Raw genomic sequence first — 13,210 nt, forward strand, 5'->3', positions numbered from 1 at the left:
AAACACTTCTAGGGACATACACTCCAATTAAAGTTAACGGTTTGACAACTTCCGCCAATCACATACAGATTTGTAGCCAATCTGGCCATGTTTTGCACTCAAACTGACGCTGATTATTGTTTCCTGTTACAATGTCATGTTTGTAGCGTCCCTTTGGGAAAAGGGAGTTTGGCTCCCTTCGTCTTCCCTTGACAGATAATGTAAACCCTCCATGTGGGCTCGGACTCTCAAACAAGCGCTGCAGCTTTCTATTGGCCTCCACTGACACAGGGGGGCGGGGATAGACACACGTGTTTTAAAGTCTGTCTTTGCGACGACTAACATCTTCTTCAGTATTGCTGTGGAGGGTTATGGCAGACTTTGCAACACTTGACGGGAAGCTAAGTGAAAAATAATAACACATCGGCAAAAAGGAACAGGGGCGCAGTGTGCATATGTGGCGCATATGGGACTTATTACAACAAGGACACGGCAGATCTGCACCGCAAGGACCAACAGGTATGTGCAATAAGCGGGGAAGATTTATATTTAATTACAAAAGTGTTGTGGAAATATAGTTCAACTCTGCAACAACTAATGTAGGCCTATAGACTTACTGCAAGAAAGCTAAAAGGGATGTCCTATAATAAGTTTAATTTTAATTTCAATTATTTATTTATTATTATTATAAATCCTAATAATATTATACGTTGATTTTTCTGCCATCGCAGACTGCAGGATGTCGACTTGCCCCTGCCTCATTGAACTAAACTGCATGAGCTGGATTTTATAATAGTTACCCTGTTGAGTAAACATTATAAATATGACTTTAATACAAATATGTGAAATCACTACACACATATAAATATGCTTCTCTTATTAAACTATAGGTGGTGTAAAAGCTTATAACAAAATATGCTGTCTGCTGAATAATTGGCCATAGTTATTGATTGGTATAATAACAAATAGAGCAGCTTTATGTAACTAGTTTCCATCTGCCTCAGCTGTTAGCTCTAATTGAGAACACATGCAAAACAAACAAATCACAGGTAGTGCAGCCTCTGGAAGCCTTGGTCTGTCACCACACACACCTACCTGAAGTAATTAGTGATGTGATTGTGAGCAGATAACAGCTCACTGATAAATAACCCATTTTGCAACGAGAGGAGGAGAGAGGGACCTCAGTCAGGCTGGGATATAATTCAATACGATAATTTATCAGATTTCAATGGAATTCTTTCGTAATTAAATAATCTATCGAGATATTGTGATATGCCATTACATTTTGTGTGCCATTGTCAGTGTATAGATGGAACAAAAATATATTTTTCTCTTTAATTTCATCGTTATGTTCATTTGGCACTAAATTTCTCAATTAAAAGAAAAAGTACTCGGTGCCTTTCATTTGTTATGTATTACATCCACACAGGAGGATGCAAAATATGTTTTAACATGTGGTTATTTCATGTAGACTATTTATTTATTAAATTACCAGAAAACATGCTATATCGTGATGTATAGAGTTAACAAGATAACAACCAATATAGATATATATCGGGACAGAATATTTTGGCTATATTGCTCAGCCCAAGACACTGTTTACTGCAGGTTGCTTTATAAAGAAGTATCACACAAATTCATTCATCCATTCATTCAACCTTCATTTAATCTGGAGGAATCACTGAGGGCGTGCTCTCATTTCCAGTGATACCAAGTGAGTAGGATTAAAATATATACACACAAGGAAATTAACAACCGCTAAATCAAAGAATCAGATAACAACAGAACATAATTGGAAATTATAACATACAAGAACGGAGTAGTTTGTAACCATGGTTTGAAACTGACCTATAGGTACAATTGTGTCAAGTTCTAATGTTTATTTTAAAATGTTCCAAGAGTGTGCAGCACAAAAACTAAAATCAGTTTTCCCCAAATTTGTGTTTGCATGTGGAAGCTCAAGCATTAGCCAATCACTTGAATAAGTCAAATAATGCCCTCTCTCTGATCTTTACTTCTCTCCAACGATGTCTAAAGCATCTATGTTGTTTCACCTCGCCAAATTGTGTAACCTGAATAAACGAATGACCTGCAAGAGGTAAACTGGAGATTTTACTTGTATTAAGTTTCCAGTGGTAAGTCTTTCTTACAAAAACATATACATGATATTTGAAAAAAACTATCAATTAATAGATGGATACAGTGTTATCAGTGAAATGTAAAAAATTATGTTTAATGTAATAAACTATTACATTAAACATAATTATTTGGCATCATTTGAGCTGAAAATTAATTGAGCCCCATATTCCCAGTACTGTGCGTGACTGGTTGCTATTTCTAGTCGATCCATCAGTGACATCATCAGTTGAGGAAAACAAAGATGATGCAGGGGGATTAAGATCCACGTCCTGCACATCTTATCCCCACATGACTTGTGAACACTTTCAGAGCAGTTGAATACTTAGATAATGATGGAATAAAAACAAGAAGTTCCCTTTTTGCCATCTGCACTGTTGTAAAAATTAAATCAAAGATATTTTATTCAGAATACTTACTGAAAATATCCCCTAGACTTTATGGATCTTTTCACTTTGACACAATAGTTACCCACGGATGAGACCATTACAAAAGTGGAGGTGGAGAGTTATTTTTGGCACTAGCAGAGCATGTCTGGTTGACTATGGCCTTTTGTAGCCCGTGGTGTTGCATTTTAATGGACCTCTCAGGCCACACATACCGAGTCAATAGCTTTTGTAATTTAGCTGCCCTTGTTGTTCTATTACACACGATGCAAGGTTACTGTTGATTTCTGAGAAACACACCCATCCTCTCTGAAATGCTGCATGGTTCTTGTTCCGTGATGATGTGGTACGAACTGTAGTTGTGAATTAGTTTAGGCTATGCTTATTCATGCTTCATTTCAACTGTGCACTTGATTCATGAGATTAACTATCATTAAATGTTATTTTTTTAAATGCATGCATGTTATAACATTGCCTTCTAACTTCAGTATATGCAGAGTTTAACCATCTGCACAAAGCTGCCACTTGTGTCTTGCTTCCAGTTGCTTACTGGATTTACATGAACTTGATCTGTAATTTGACTCAGGTCCCCATGGACTGACCTGTCTAATTAATACTTACATTAAGCAGGGCACACATCTTTTCCCACTTTGTCAGCAAAGTGCTTGAATAATATTTTTTGTCCATCCCTGATAATGCATGTACAATGCATTCCCTGTGCTTTCTGTTTGTATATTGTCTAAATGTATCCAAAAATAGCACAGCTAACTTTGAGTGGACACTGCATTATTTAGACAGCAAGTAACCACATACACTGATCTATTTCTGTTTCCTGCCAATTACTTTAACACTGTATTTACTCTCTGTCTGTAATTGCCACAGCCTACTTCACTGATGAGGTCCAAAGCAGCCGTGAGATAGGAGTGACCTGCCCTCACCAAAGGTGCACAGCACGCCTGCAGAAGCACGGGCCCGCTCTCCCCTTTAGCCTGCAGGAACTGTTTCCCACATTTTCGTCTTGAGATTGGTCCTGGGATCATTCAAAACTGTTTCTCCAACGCTTCTACCAAAAACTTAGACTGTTTTCCAAAGCAGAATCGGCCCAGCCCTCCCAGGCGGAAGTAATGGGGAGTGTGCGAGGCCACCGTTACAGCATTGTGTCCTCTGAGGAAGACGGCATGAAGCTGGCCGCTATTGCTGTCCCGAATGGCTACGGAAATGGCAATGTCAACAAGGTGCCAACAGAGCCCCGACAACAGAGCCGCTTTGTCAGGAAGGATGGCCACTGCAATGTGCAGTTTATCAATATGAGTGAGAAAGGCCAGCGGTACCTGGCAGATATCTTCACTACCTGCGTGGACATCCGCTGGCGCTGGATGCTGCTCGTATTCTGCCTTTCTTTCCTGCTGTCGTGGTTGTTTTTTGGCTTTGCCTTCTGGGTAGTGGCCCTCTCTTACGGAGATTTAGACAATGAGACTCAGATTTGTGTTTCCAATGTGGACAGCTTTACTGCTGCCTTCTTGTTCTCAGTGGAGACCCAAACCACTATTGGCTATGGTTATCGCTATGTAACAGAGGAGTGCCCTGTTGCCGTCTTTATGGTTGTCTTCCAAAGCATTGTGGGCTGCATTATCGATGCTTTCATCATTGGCGCTGTCATGGCCAAGATGGCCAAGCCCAAAAAAAGGAATGAGACACTGGTTTTCAGCCATTATGCTACAGTGGCCATGAGGGATGGTAAACTTTGCCTGATGTGGCGTGTCGGGAACCTGAGGAAGAGTCACCTGGTGGAGGCTCACGTCAGGGCCCAGCTACTCAAGTCCCGCACCACTGCAGAGGGAGAGTTCATCCCTCTGGATCAGGTAGACATTGACGTAGGTTTCGATAGTGGCATTGACAGAATCTTCCTGGTGTCTCCAATCACCATTGTGCATGAGATTGATGAGGACAGCCCATTCTATGAGATGAACAAACAGGAGTTGGAGACGTCAGAGTTTGAGATCGTAGTCATTCTGGAGGGCATGGTGGAGGCCACAGCCATGACCACTCAGTGCCGGAGCTCCTACGTGGCCAGCGAGATCCTCTGGGGCTACCGCTTTGAGCCGGTGCTCTTCGAAGAAAAGAACTACTACAAAGTGGACTACTCTCGCTTTGAGAACACGTATGAGGTGCCCAGCACGCCCACCTGCAGTGCCAGGGAACTAGCCGAGAAGAAATCAAACACCTCCAGCTTGAGGAACTCCTTTTGCTATGAGAATGAGGTGGCTCTCGAAAAAGTCGAAATGGAGGAGGAGTTTGAGGAAGAGGAAGTCACAGAGATGAGAGGTGTTGAGGTCTGTGCACTCGAGGACACAAACACAGATGTGGTGTCAGAATCTGAATGCAACCTGGACTCTTTGCCTTTAGAATCAAGGCCTTTGACAGCCGAATCAGAAATATGACTGCAGGGCTGAAGAAGGGTTAAAACTAGCTTGAATTTGTTCCTCATGGCTGTTGTTTATAATGCATGACAGTTTTTAAAAGACTATGAATATATGAAGTAAACTATGCATAAGCTCACACACAAGACACCACAGGAATACAGACATGTTATTTTGTTTAAGGTGAAAGTGGTGATAAATTACCTGGTTGCATGGAGCGAGAGGGATTAAATAGGTTAGATGCCTTCTCTTACATACTGTGCGGTCCACCCTTCTTAATGTAGCCTATTTTAGTAGAATAGCCAATTGGCTTCAGAAAAATTACAATGTTTGCCCATTTTGCATTGAGCATCCTGGGTATAATAGGTCTTTTTGAGGACTATACTGTATGCCATACATGGTTGTGACTAGCTAATCGTATTAAATATTTATATTTAATTTAAATTAAAAAAAAAATGTTTTCAAATGCCACCCTAAATTTATATATTTTTAGTCCTTTTTAACATCAAGAATCTTGTTTTAAAGGCTAAACACATTTTGACCACCTGCCCAAAGGCTACTGTTTGTTAATGAGCTGGTCTCTTAGCTAAGTATATTTACGTACAGTCCTCTTCAGTGTGGTGGTCTTCGTGTCACTCTCATGGCGTGATGCTTGAAAAAAGAGATGCCTTGCACAGATTATGAGCACTAGTACAGTATGATCCTCAGCCCATCATCTTGTCGAAGTATAGCATCTTTTGCAATGTGTGCCTTAATAACAAAGGTTTAAGTCCTTTTGGAGGCACTCTGAGCACACACTGCAATAGCTGTCATGGGAAGAAGAAAAAATAGGAAGAGGCGATTCACTGTGCAATATACTGCCACTCCTTGCAGGTTTTTCATGTTTTTATGTGCAATACAGGTCAGTGGTAGAACATGACGGGAAGCTCAACCCTGAGCCCAGGTTATGAATGTTGATGATAAGTGCTGCTATGTTAGAGGGAAATCTAAGAGCCAAAAATGTATTATTTGTCTTTCAAAGTATCCATTTTGAAGATTGTGGATGCAGCCTATATTGTTATTTCTAGATGTAGACGAGCATGAGTCTGTCAGTTTGTTTTTAAAGTACTTTAGTGCACTGTTTTTCTCCCCACCTCTTCCACACTCCACACCCCCATCAGCAGAAACAGTTAAATTACCAAAAGCCAAATGTGTACATATATATGAGACAACAGCCGTCACTTATCTGTTCGTTGATGTTGATTTAAAACCAGGACTTGGCTGATGAAGCATTGAACTACAGTAGTTGAGTTGATTTCGATGTAGTCTGCCTTTTATTAACATTTATTAACATCAGTGTTCTTGACGTGGCAGATGTGCAGAATTTTGACACATGGTAGTTAACCCTCACACTTTTTTGTTATTTCTGAACGGACTGTTGCTTTCTAAAGATCAAGTCTTCTGTTTATTATTTCAGTCACACACTTGACTTCAGTCTTACTCAAGATTGAGCTTTAATATTTGTTTTTTTAAAACTGTGTATTGTGAAACACTCATACTTTGATCAGTGAAAGCCAGAATACTGTACGACTTCTCTGGTTAGGAAATCATTCAGTTCAAACATTTCATCTGTTCTCACATTAACACTACTTCTGTCTTAGGTCTATTTTTCTACCAGGGTCTTCCCACCTTCCTGCACAAACCAGAGACTGTACAGATTGTTTTTTATCTTTTGTAAATTATAATGCAAATACTGTATATTGAAATTGCAGTTGTTTAAAACAGTAAATGTCATTTTTTCAATAAAACCATTAAAATAAAATCATTAAGAAGTTGCATTGATTGTAAGCAAGAAATTGGTTTCACCAGTGAGTGTATGACCTTTTGACTTATAAACATTATTATTATGATCTTAGCGATGCATCTGCAGCCTAGTTTGCAAGAATTTTCCAAGGATTTGCATTTTGACCCAAAATGTGTGACATCTGGAGGCCCGCTCGACTGTATTAGCTGTGCTCCTCTAATTTGGAACGGTGGCCCAAATTCCAGGCTGCTAGATGTCAGAGCTCACACCATCATTTACTATAATTCACCAAACTGACTCATTCCAGCTCTGTGAAAGCCCACATAGACCCAGTGCTATATCAGTTGGCTCCGCTGGAAGTCATTTTCAGTGACAGCAATGGAAAGAACACCTCATTTGCTTCACCCAGTCATTTCAGTAAACTGTGGAAAATAAGTGCATTCTGCACTACGGACTGTCTTGAGGAATGATTTCAATGTGTAGTATTAGCAGGAGTATATACCGTATTATTCATATTTCTAAAAGGCTCCTTATTAATGCAAATTTGCTCCTTTTTCCCTGATGTTCAATATAAATGATGAATTAAAGTTGATCTGCCTCCAAAACCCTGTAGAGTCACAGATTGCGTAACACAACAGGATGCAGCCAGCATTGAGTGATTGATCACCCACCACCTACTCTCAGCATAAAAATGCATATACCACTGTTTAGCAATTGATAAGGTCAATATGGTTGAACCAGAGGTGAACGAGTGTTTGCATTATGACACATCTGTCAGCAAATTTAGTTAGTTTCCATCCATAGCTGCATTCTGCCAGCTTAGACGTTGTCGAGGGATCTATTGATCAGACACGTCCGCAGGGAGGCAGTGAGCTGATTTGATTTGGTTCTACATAGGAAGTGGGTGCTGCCTCAGGCCTTTTTCCACATTAGCCAATGAAACTGCAACAAAGCTCCGGTTTGGAGTAAAAATAGGGGACTGTCACTTTTCAGTTTAGACAAAACATTTCAATGAATTCTCATCAAGTCAAGTTTGTCATTGCCTCAATTATAAAAGCTGATTTTGTTTTTCTACAGGGAAGTTTGTTACATGAAACACTTGGATCGTTTACTTCCAACTTCCTTTCAAAAATATCTTCTGAAACTCAGCAATGACACAGCTAAACTGCTGGAACCTCTGAGATGACGTTTAACTGAACGAGCTGTTCAGTCAGTGCCGTGTGCACTGTTTGAAAGAAATTGACAGCCAACGCTGGCCAGAGAGCTCCCATCGATGATGCTGAGGTCTCTCTGGCAAATTCCCCTGAACAACAGGCTGATCAGCTTGACCTTCAGATCAGATGGATGAATAGAAACATAAACAATTCGATAGAAGAGCAAAGAAACGCATTATTTTGTTTTGTGCTAAAAAAATAATCACAGTTTTTAGCATTTTAGACGGAAAAATATAGGCAAGTAGACATATTCCATGCTCCAGACCTCAGCATGAACCGATAAAACATAAAGATATGAGCAGTGGAAATGTAGCATTTGTCCTCTTGTTACCCCTTGTAAAAGCTCAGAAACACCCCTGGCTTATTTCAGTGACTGTCACTTAGGGACAGTGTATACACATAATGTTAGAGAGTGTTAAAATTACAGCCATATTTATTGCTCAGGAGGAAGTGTGTGTAGTCTGGACAAAGTCTTTCCTGAACATATTTAGGAAGGGTATTATATCAGAAAAGTTATCTGATTTAAATCTCATGTGGGGCACATACACAGTCTGCTGCATAATAAATAGCTGAAATTGTATTTGTTTGGCCTTATAGCATGTCTTGTGTATGCCGCTGAGGTCAGAAAACAATCTGTGTCATGTAAAGGAGTGCATATCTCTGTTTATGGAGGTTCTCAGCCATCTAGGTCAAGAGGTATCTGGTATGTCAAAGGCAGCTTGACTGAAAAGAGGTAATCTACCTTCAGTACGTGACTAAAATGCAGCATACGCAGGTTTATCCTTTCATCACAGACTTTGTTTCCAGCCATCTGACAGATGTGACATCTCTGTTACGCTCAGCCTCTCCTTTTTTTGATACTTCTGATAAAGCGTGATAAACTTGACTTATTGCCTCAACAAGTCTGAAAGTGGGACAGAACCTGTGGACAGCAAACTTTTCTCAGAGGGCGAAAGCCAATGCAAGCCTTAGGGATGTTCTTGACTTTGGTTATGACAAGCATATAAGTCATGCAACATGTTTTCTCTTCATGGTGAGGTTGTAATTAATGACCTGATGAAGCCTGTAATCTGATACAGGTCACTTAGACTGGAATACCACATATCTATAAATGGAAGGAGTCTCTGTCTGTCTTTCGATTTTCTCAACAACCGCTCATCCGATCGGCTTCACACCATCTACGGGACATATTTATTAATAGTGCGTTACACACTCATGTATTGAGAGGAGATCCCTCACCACAGAACGGCATGCTGTACAACTCACTCTCTGTCGCTTAGTACATTCAAGGACAGATAAAGAAAGATAGACCAGGAAGACTGGAGATGTTACGTTGTAGCAAACTCTAATATTTCAAGCATCAGTGATGTAACTTTCAGAATGAACTTTTTTGAAATAGCCTGGTCCCAAATAGCTAGCTGTAAGCAAATGATGTGTATACTCTAGCATTGCCAGAAGACACAGCTAAGTCATGGCAGGTGTATTGCTCAGGACCCAAGGAAGTGCAATGTCAAGTGTAAAGTCGTTTGAATGAGCAGCTAGCTGTGCTTGAAGCAACACCATAGGCCAAGCAATCAGCCCATTCTGAACAGGCACATTTTTAACAGGCACTGAAGCTTATAATGCAGTTATACGTCATCTTTATTGGTTTTCAGCATTGCCATCTGAGGTTTTTCCCCTCAACTGGCATGATTTTAAAAAGGAAATCATCATAACACATCTTCCTAGAGTGCAATGGGATTAAAATAGGTAATTATATAATTCTGATGACATGGCAATTGCATAAGGCCTCTGGTGGCTCTGACGGTGCAGATGAGACCTGCTTTCCCATGCAGCCACTCAGTCAGTCAATGATGGTCAGATGAGGACTCGTGGTACAAAACGCTGATGCTCACCTTTTTAGTCAGTATTTTATGAACTAATAAATTCACCACTGTCCAAGTGATGAAGCCTAATTTGGCTGTCTGATGTATTAGAATGCACTCAAGGGCTTTTTTTTGGATGCATCGAGTTTTACAGTACAACTCTGAACAGGAGTGAAGTATCAGATCACAGATTAATGTGTTTCACAAAACAGCTGACGCACTTCTGAACCCCCTGCTGTTGAAGGGGAGTACTGGCTTGTGATAATGAAGCCCCTGTAGTGATCAGCACCCCGGGGTGTTATTTGTCATATGGGGTTCACTAGTCTTCTTCTGTTACTTATATTTGTACTTTCATATTTAACCATGAAACCTTTAAGAGATAAAAGAAACATGAATATTCTATCCCCAAAACTGCCTCCTTACCTCTCTCTTTCTTTGTTTTCCATGCTAACGATTAATCATATAATCTCAGCAGAACTATAATAACCTTACACTTGCAAACAAACACACTCTCTCTCGGACACACACACCTGCTGACATTCATTTTGGCTCTGTTTTTGACAGCTGAGTGTCTCATGACCCTCTGGGGAGGAATAGGAGAATCCAGCAGGTACAATATGTTGGACAAGATTCAGGCTTGTTTCCATTCCCTGTGCCTGCTGAAACACAATATGTATATTCATTCACAGGGGTGTGTCTGGTCACACAAGCAGCAACGAAGAGGCATTTGACACGTAGCAGCTCGAAAACAACCGCTTGTGTGTGTGTTTGTCCATGTGTGCACAGTTATTGCTTAACTTTACTGTTCAAGCAAATATATCTATATATGTGTCCGGGATTGTGTTTTCTAGACTTTGTTTCTTGTGTAGGATACATTTACTGTCATGCAATCACACCACTGTATCTCCGTCAGTAACGGCTCATCTGTTCATGCTGCTGACCTTTATCCTTCTGGCTCAGGCTCCTCTGACCTTGACAAATACAACCAGAGCCAGGAAACAAAAGTGATACCTACATTATGCTCATTGTTGGCTCTTGACCAGTGGTACCTTGTACTGAGAGCAATTGGCTCTGTGTGGTGTTGCACTGTTGCGTATCATGGAGGCACATCAGTGAGTGTGCCACAACAGTGAACAAAGCCTTTGACTTCCATTTATGATCCTGCCTCCATAATAAAAAAAAGTCATGGGTCCAATGGGGATCCACTAAAACCTAGCAGTAACACAGTGCAACTTTTGGGTGCCTTTTTTCTGCTTAAATAATTTCCCTTTCACTCTTCCATTTCTTTCTCAGATTTGTTATTTTGTTCTTGTTCTATCTGTGGGTATCCTGTCGGGGTCTTTGCCAAGTCTTCCCTCAAATTAACGAAACTCATTGAGCCTGAAAAGTAACAATAGAATTAGAATATGAAAAACTCTTTCCAAAACCTTGGCGATTTCAAGAATGGAGAATTTAAAGGACAGGAGATACTTGAGAGGGGCTTGTTTATGTGGACAGCTGAGAAGAGATGGATACCTTTGAACTGTGTCCAGCCCTTCAGTGATAAAGGTTACCACCAAACTGGTATTGCCAGCCAGCCACTATAGGCCCTTTCACACATGCACTGCAAATCTGAAATGATTTAGACATTGCCCGACAGTGAGATGGAAATTCTCGTTTCAGTTGGATGGGACATCAGGCAGACTTTACCCTAGTACATTATCTGACATGTCCAATTGAGCCCATGTGTGAGAATTTATAGGAAGCATGTTGATGACGCTTCTATCGTGTGACTTGCGCCAAACCAGAAGAAAACAAACACTGAGGATGAAGAAGAAGTGTGATTTACACAAAGACGCTCACAAACGGCTAATGGGAGAGACAGCGACATTCAGGAACTTCTGTTGGTATGGGCAACTGCCAAAATCGTCACATAAACTCAAGGAATGGCAAGAGACTTGTTTTGAGACTTGCAAGAGTTGTTTATAACCAAATTATGAACCGTCAATGTGATGGCAGTGTAATCTGCCTCATGTCCTGCCTCCTGCACGTTCTACCCAGGTGCCACCAATCGCCTAAACCACACAGAGTACTTCCAGTAAGCGAGAATGCGTCCTGTTGTGTGCTACATGCTAGAAAGGGCAACTTAGGACAATGTCTACACATGATTCATCGGATATTGTTTGGAGTTTATATGAGAAAATAGATTATATTAATGCACAGAGGACCACCAACTCTAAGTCCAAGGTAGTGCAATGCTTAATCATTTCTGTTGATGTCTACCCAATAATATAATCAAATAATACCCTCTTTATAAGTTAAGTAAAAGTACACATTCAGGCAAGGTCAACTTGAGTATGCATGCTCTTCATATTCATATAGTTACACACATTGCCACCTGGGAGTTTAGACGGTCAGGTGATAATTTCCTACCCATGTATTACCATTTAGCCCCAGGGGAATCACTTTGGCCGCAAGCCTGTTTATGTAACCTGCTCTGCTGCTGTGTACCCAAAGAGTGAAACTGCTCACTCAATGTTGGAATCCTGTTTTTCTGAATGGAGCTGACATCTTTCCACCTAATGTGTGGCACATCAGCCCCCTCAGGATGAAGCAGCTTCCGCACCTAAAAGACCCAAGAACGTCTCACAGCCAGGGTTACTATAACGATATCTGGGCAACCGGCGATGTCAACTGCAGTGTGGATCCCTCTGGAGGAGAGACAGGGAGAATCAAACTCTTGTTGTTTGTTAGTGTCCAAAGATAGATGAGGATTATAACAGTATGACATGATTATTTTTAGGGCTCATATAGACAAGCAAGTGGGAAATGAACACAATGCATGTACAATGTATGTGTGATACAACCTTTAACCTTGTATCAGAGTTGTTTGGGAGCTGTTTTTATCTACAGCTCAAAAGGTTATCTTGATACGGCAGAAAGCCTGCATTGGAAACTGAGGGTGTAGAACAAGTTGCCTTATGGAAGGTTGAATCCAGTGTTTTTGGAACTTGGCCCATACAGGGGCATGAATCGAGATATCTCAGCCTCTGCTGCTTCGATTTTAACCATTCGTATTTTTAGCCCTACTAGCAGCATGGCTCTAGGGATGACCATGCCAGACTTTGGGTCATGGGTCGACTGATATATCTCAACAACTGCTGTATGAATTGCAATGACATTTTGTACAGACATTCATCCTGACTTCTCCTTTGTTTTTAAAAGTACCTGCACTTTACCAATCAGTTTCCAATGAGGCCTGTGGTTCTGTGTAACAAACCATCTGATGAATCAGGTTAGTGTGTGTGGAATATTTATTTTAAAAAGCTTCACAGAGCTGCTATATATAAATGTATATATATATATATATATATATATATATATATATATATATATATATATATATATATATATGTGTGTTATTATTTTGCTTGATTTCCCATAATTT

At 40.4% G+C, this 13,210-nt stretch overlaps 1 protein-coding gene across 1 annotated transcript; it reads left to right on the top strand.

Annotated features, from left to right (window-relative positions):
• Positions 1-353: 353 nt before the first annotated feature.
• Positions 354-5,055, top strand: LOC310959880 (inward rectifier potassium channel 2-like). Its single transcript, XM_083931378.1, has 2 exons — positions 354-498; positions 3,384-5,055. Exon 2 carries the CDS (start codon positions 3,626-3,628, stop codon positions 4,940-4,942), a length of 1,317 nt encoding a protein of 438 aa, XP_083787504.1. The 5' UTR covers positions 354-498; positions 3,384-3,625; the 3' UTR covers positions 4,943-5,055.
• The last annotated feature ends 8,155 nt before the right edge of the window (positions 5,056-13,210 follow it).

The sequence above is a fragment of the Echiichthys vipera genome (genome assembly GCF_963691815.1).
Source record: "Echiichthys vipera genome assembly, chromosome: 17".
Lineage (NCBI taxonomy): Eukaryota > Metazoa > Chordata > Actinopteri > Perciformes > Trachinidae > Echiichthys > Echiichthys vipera.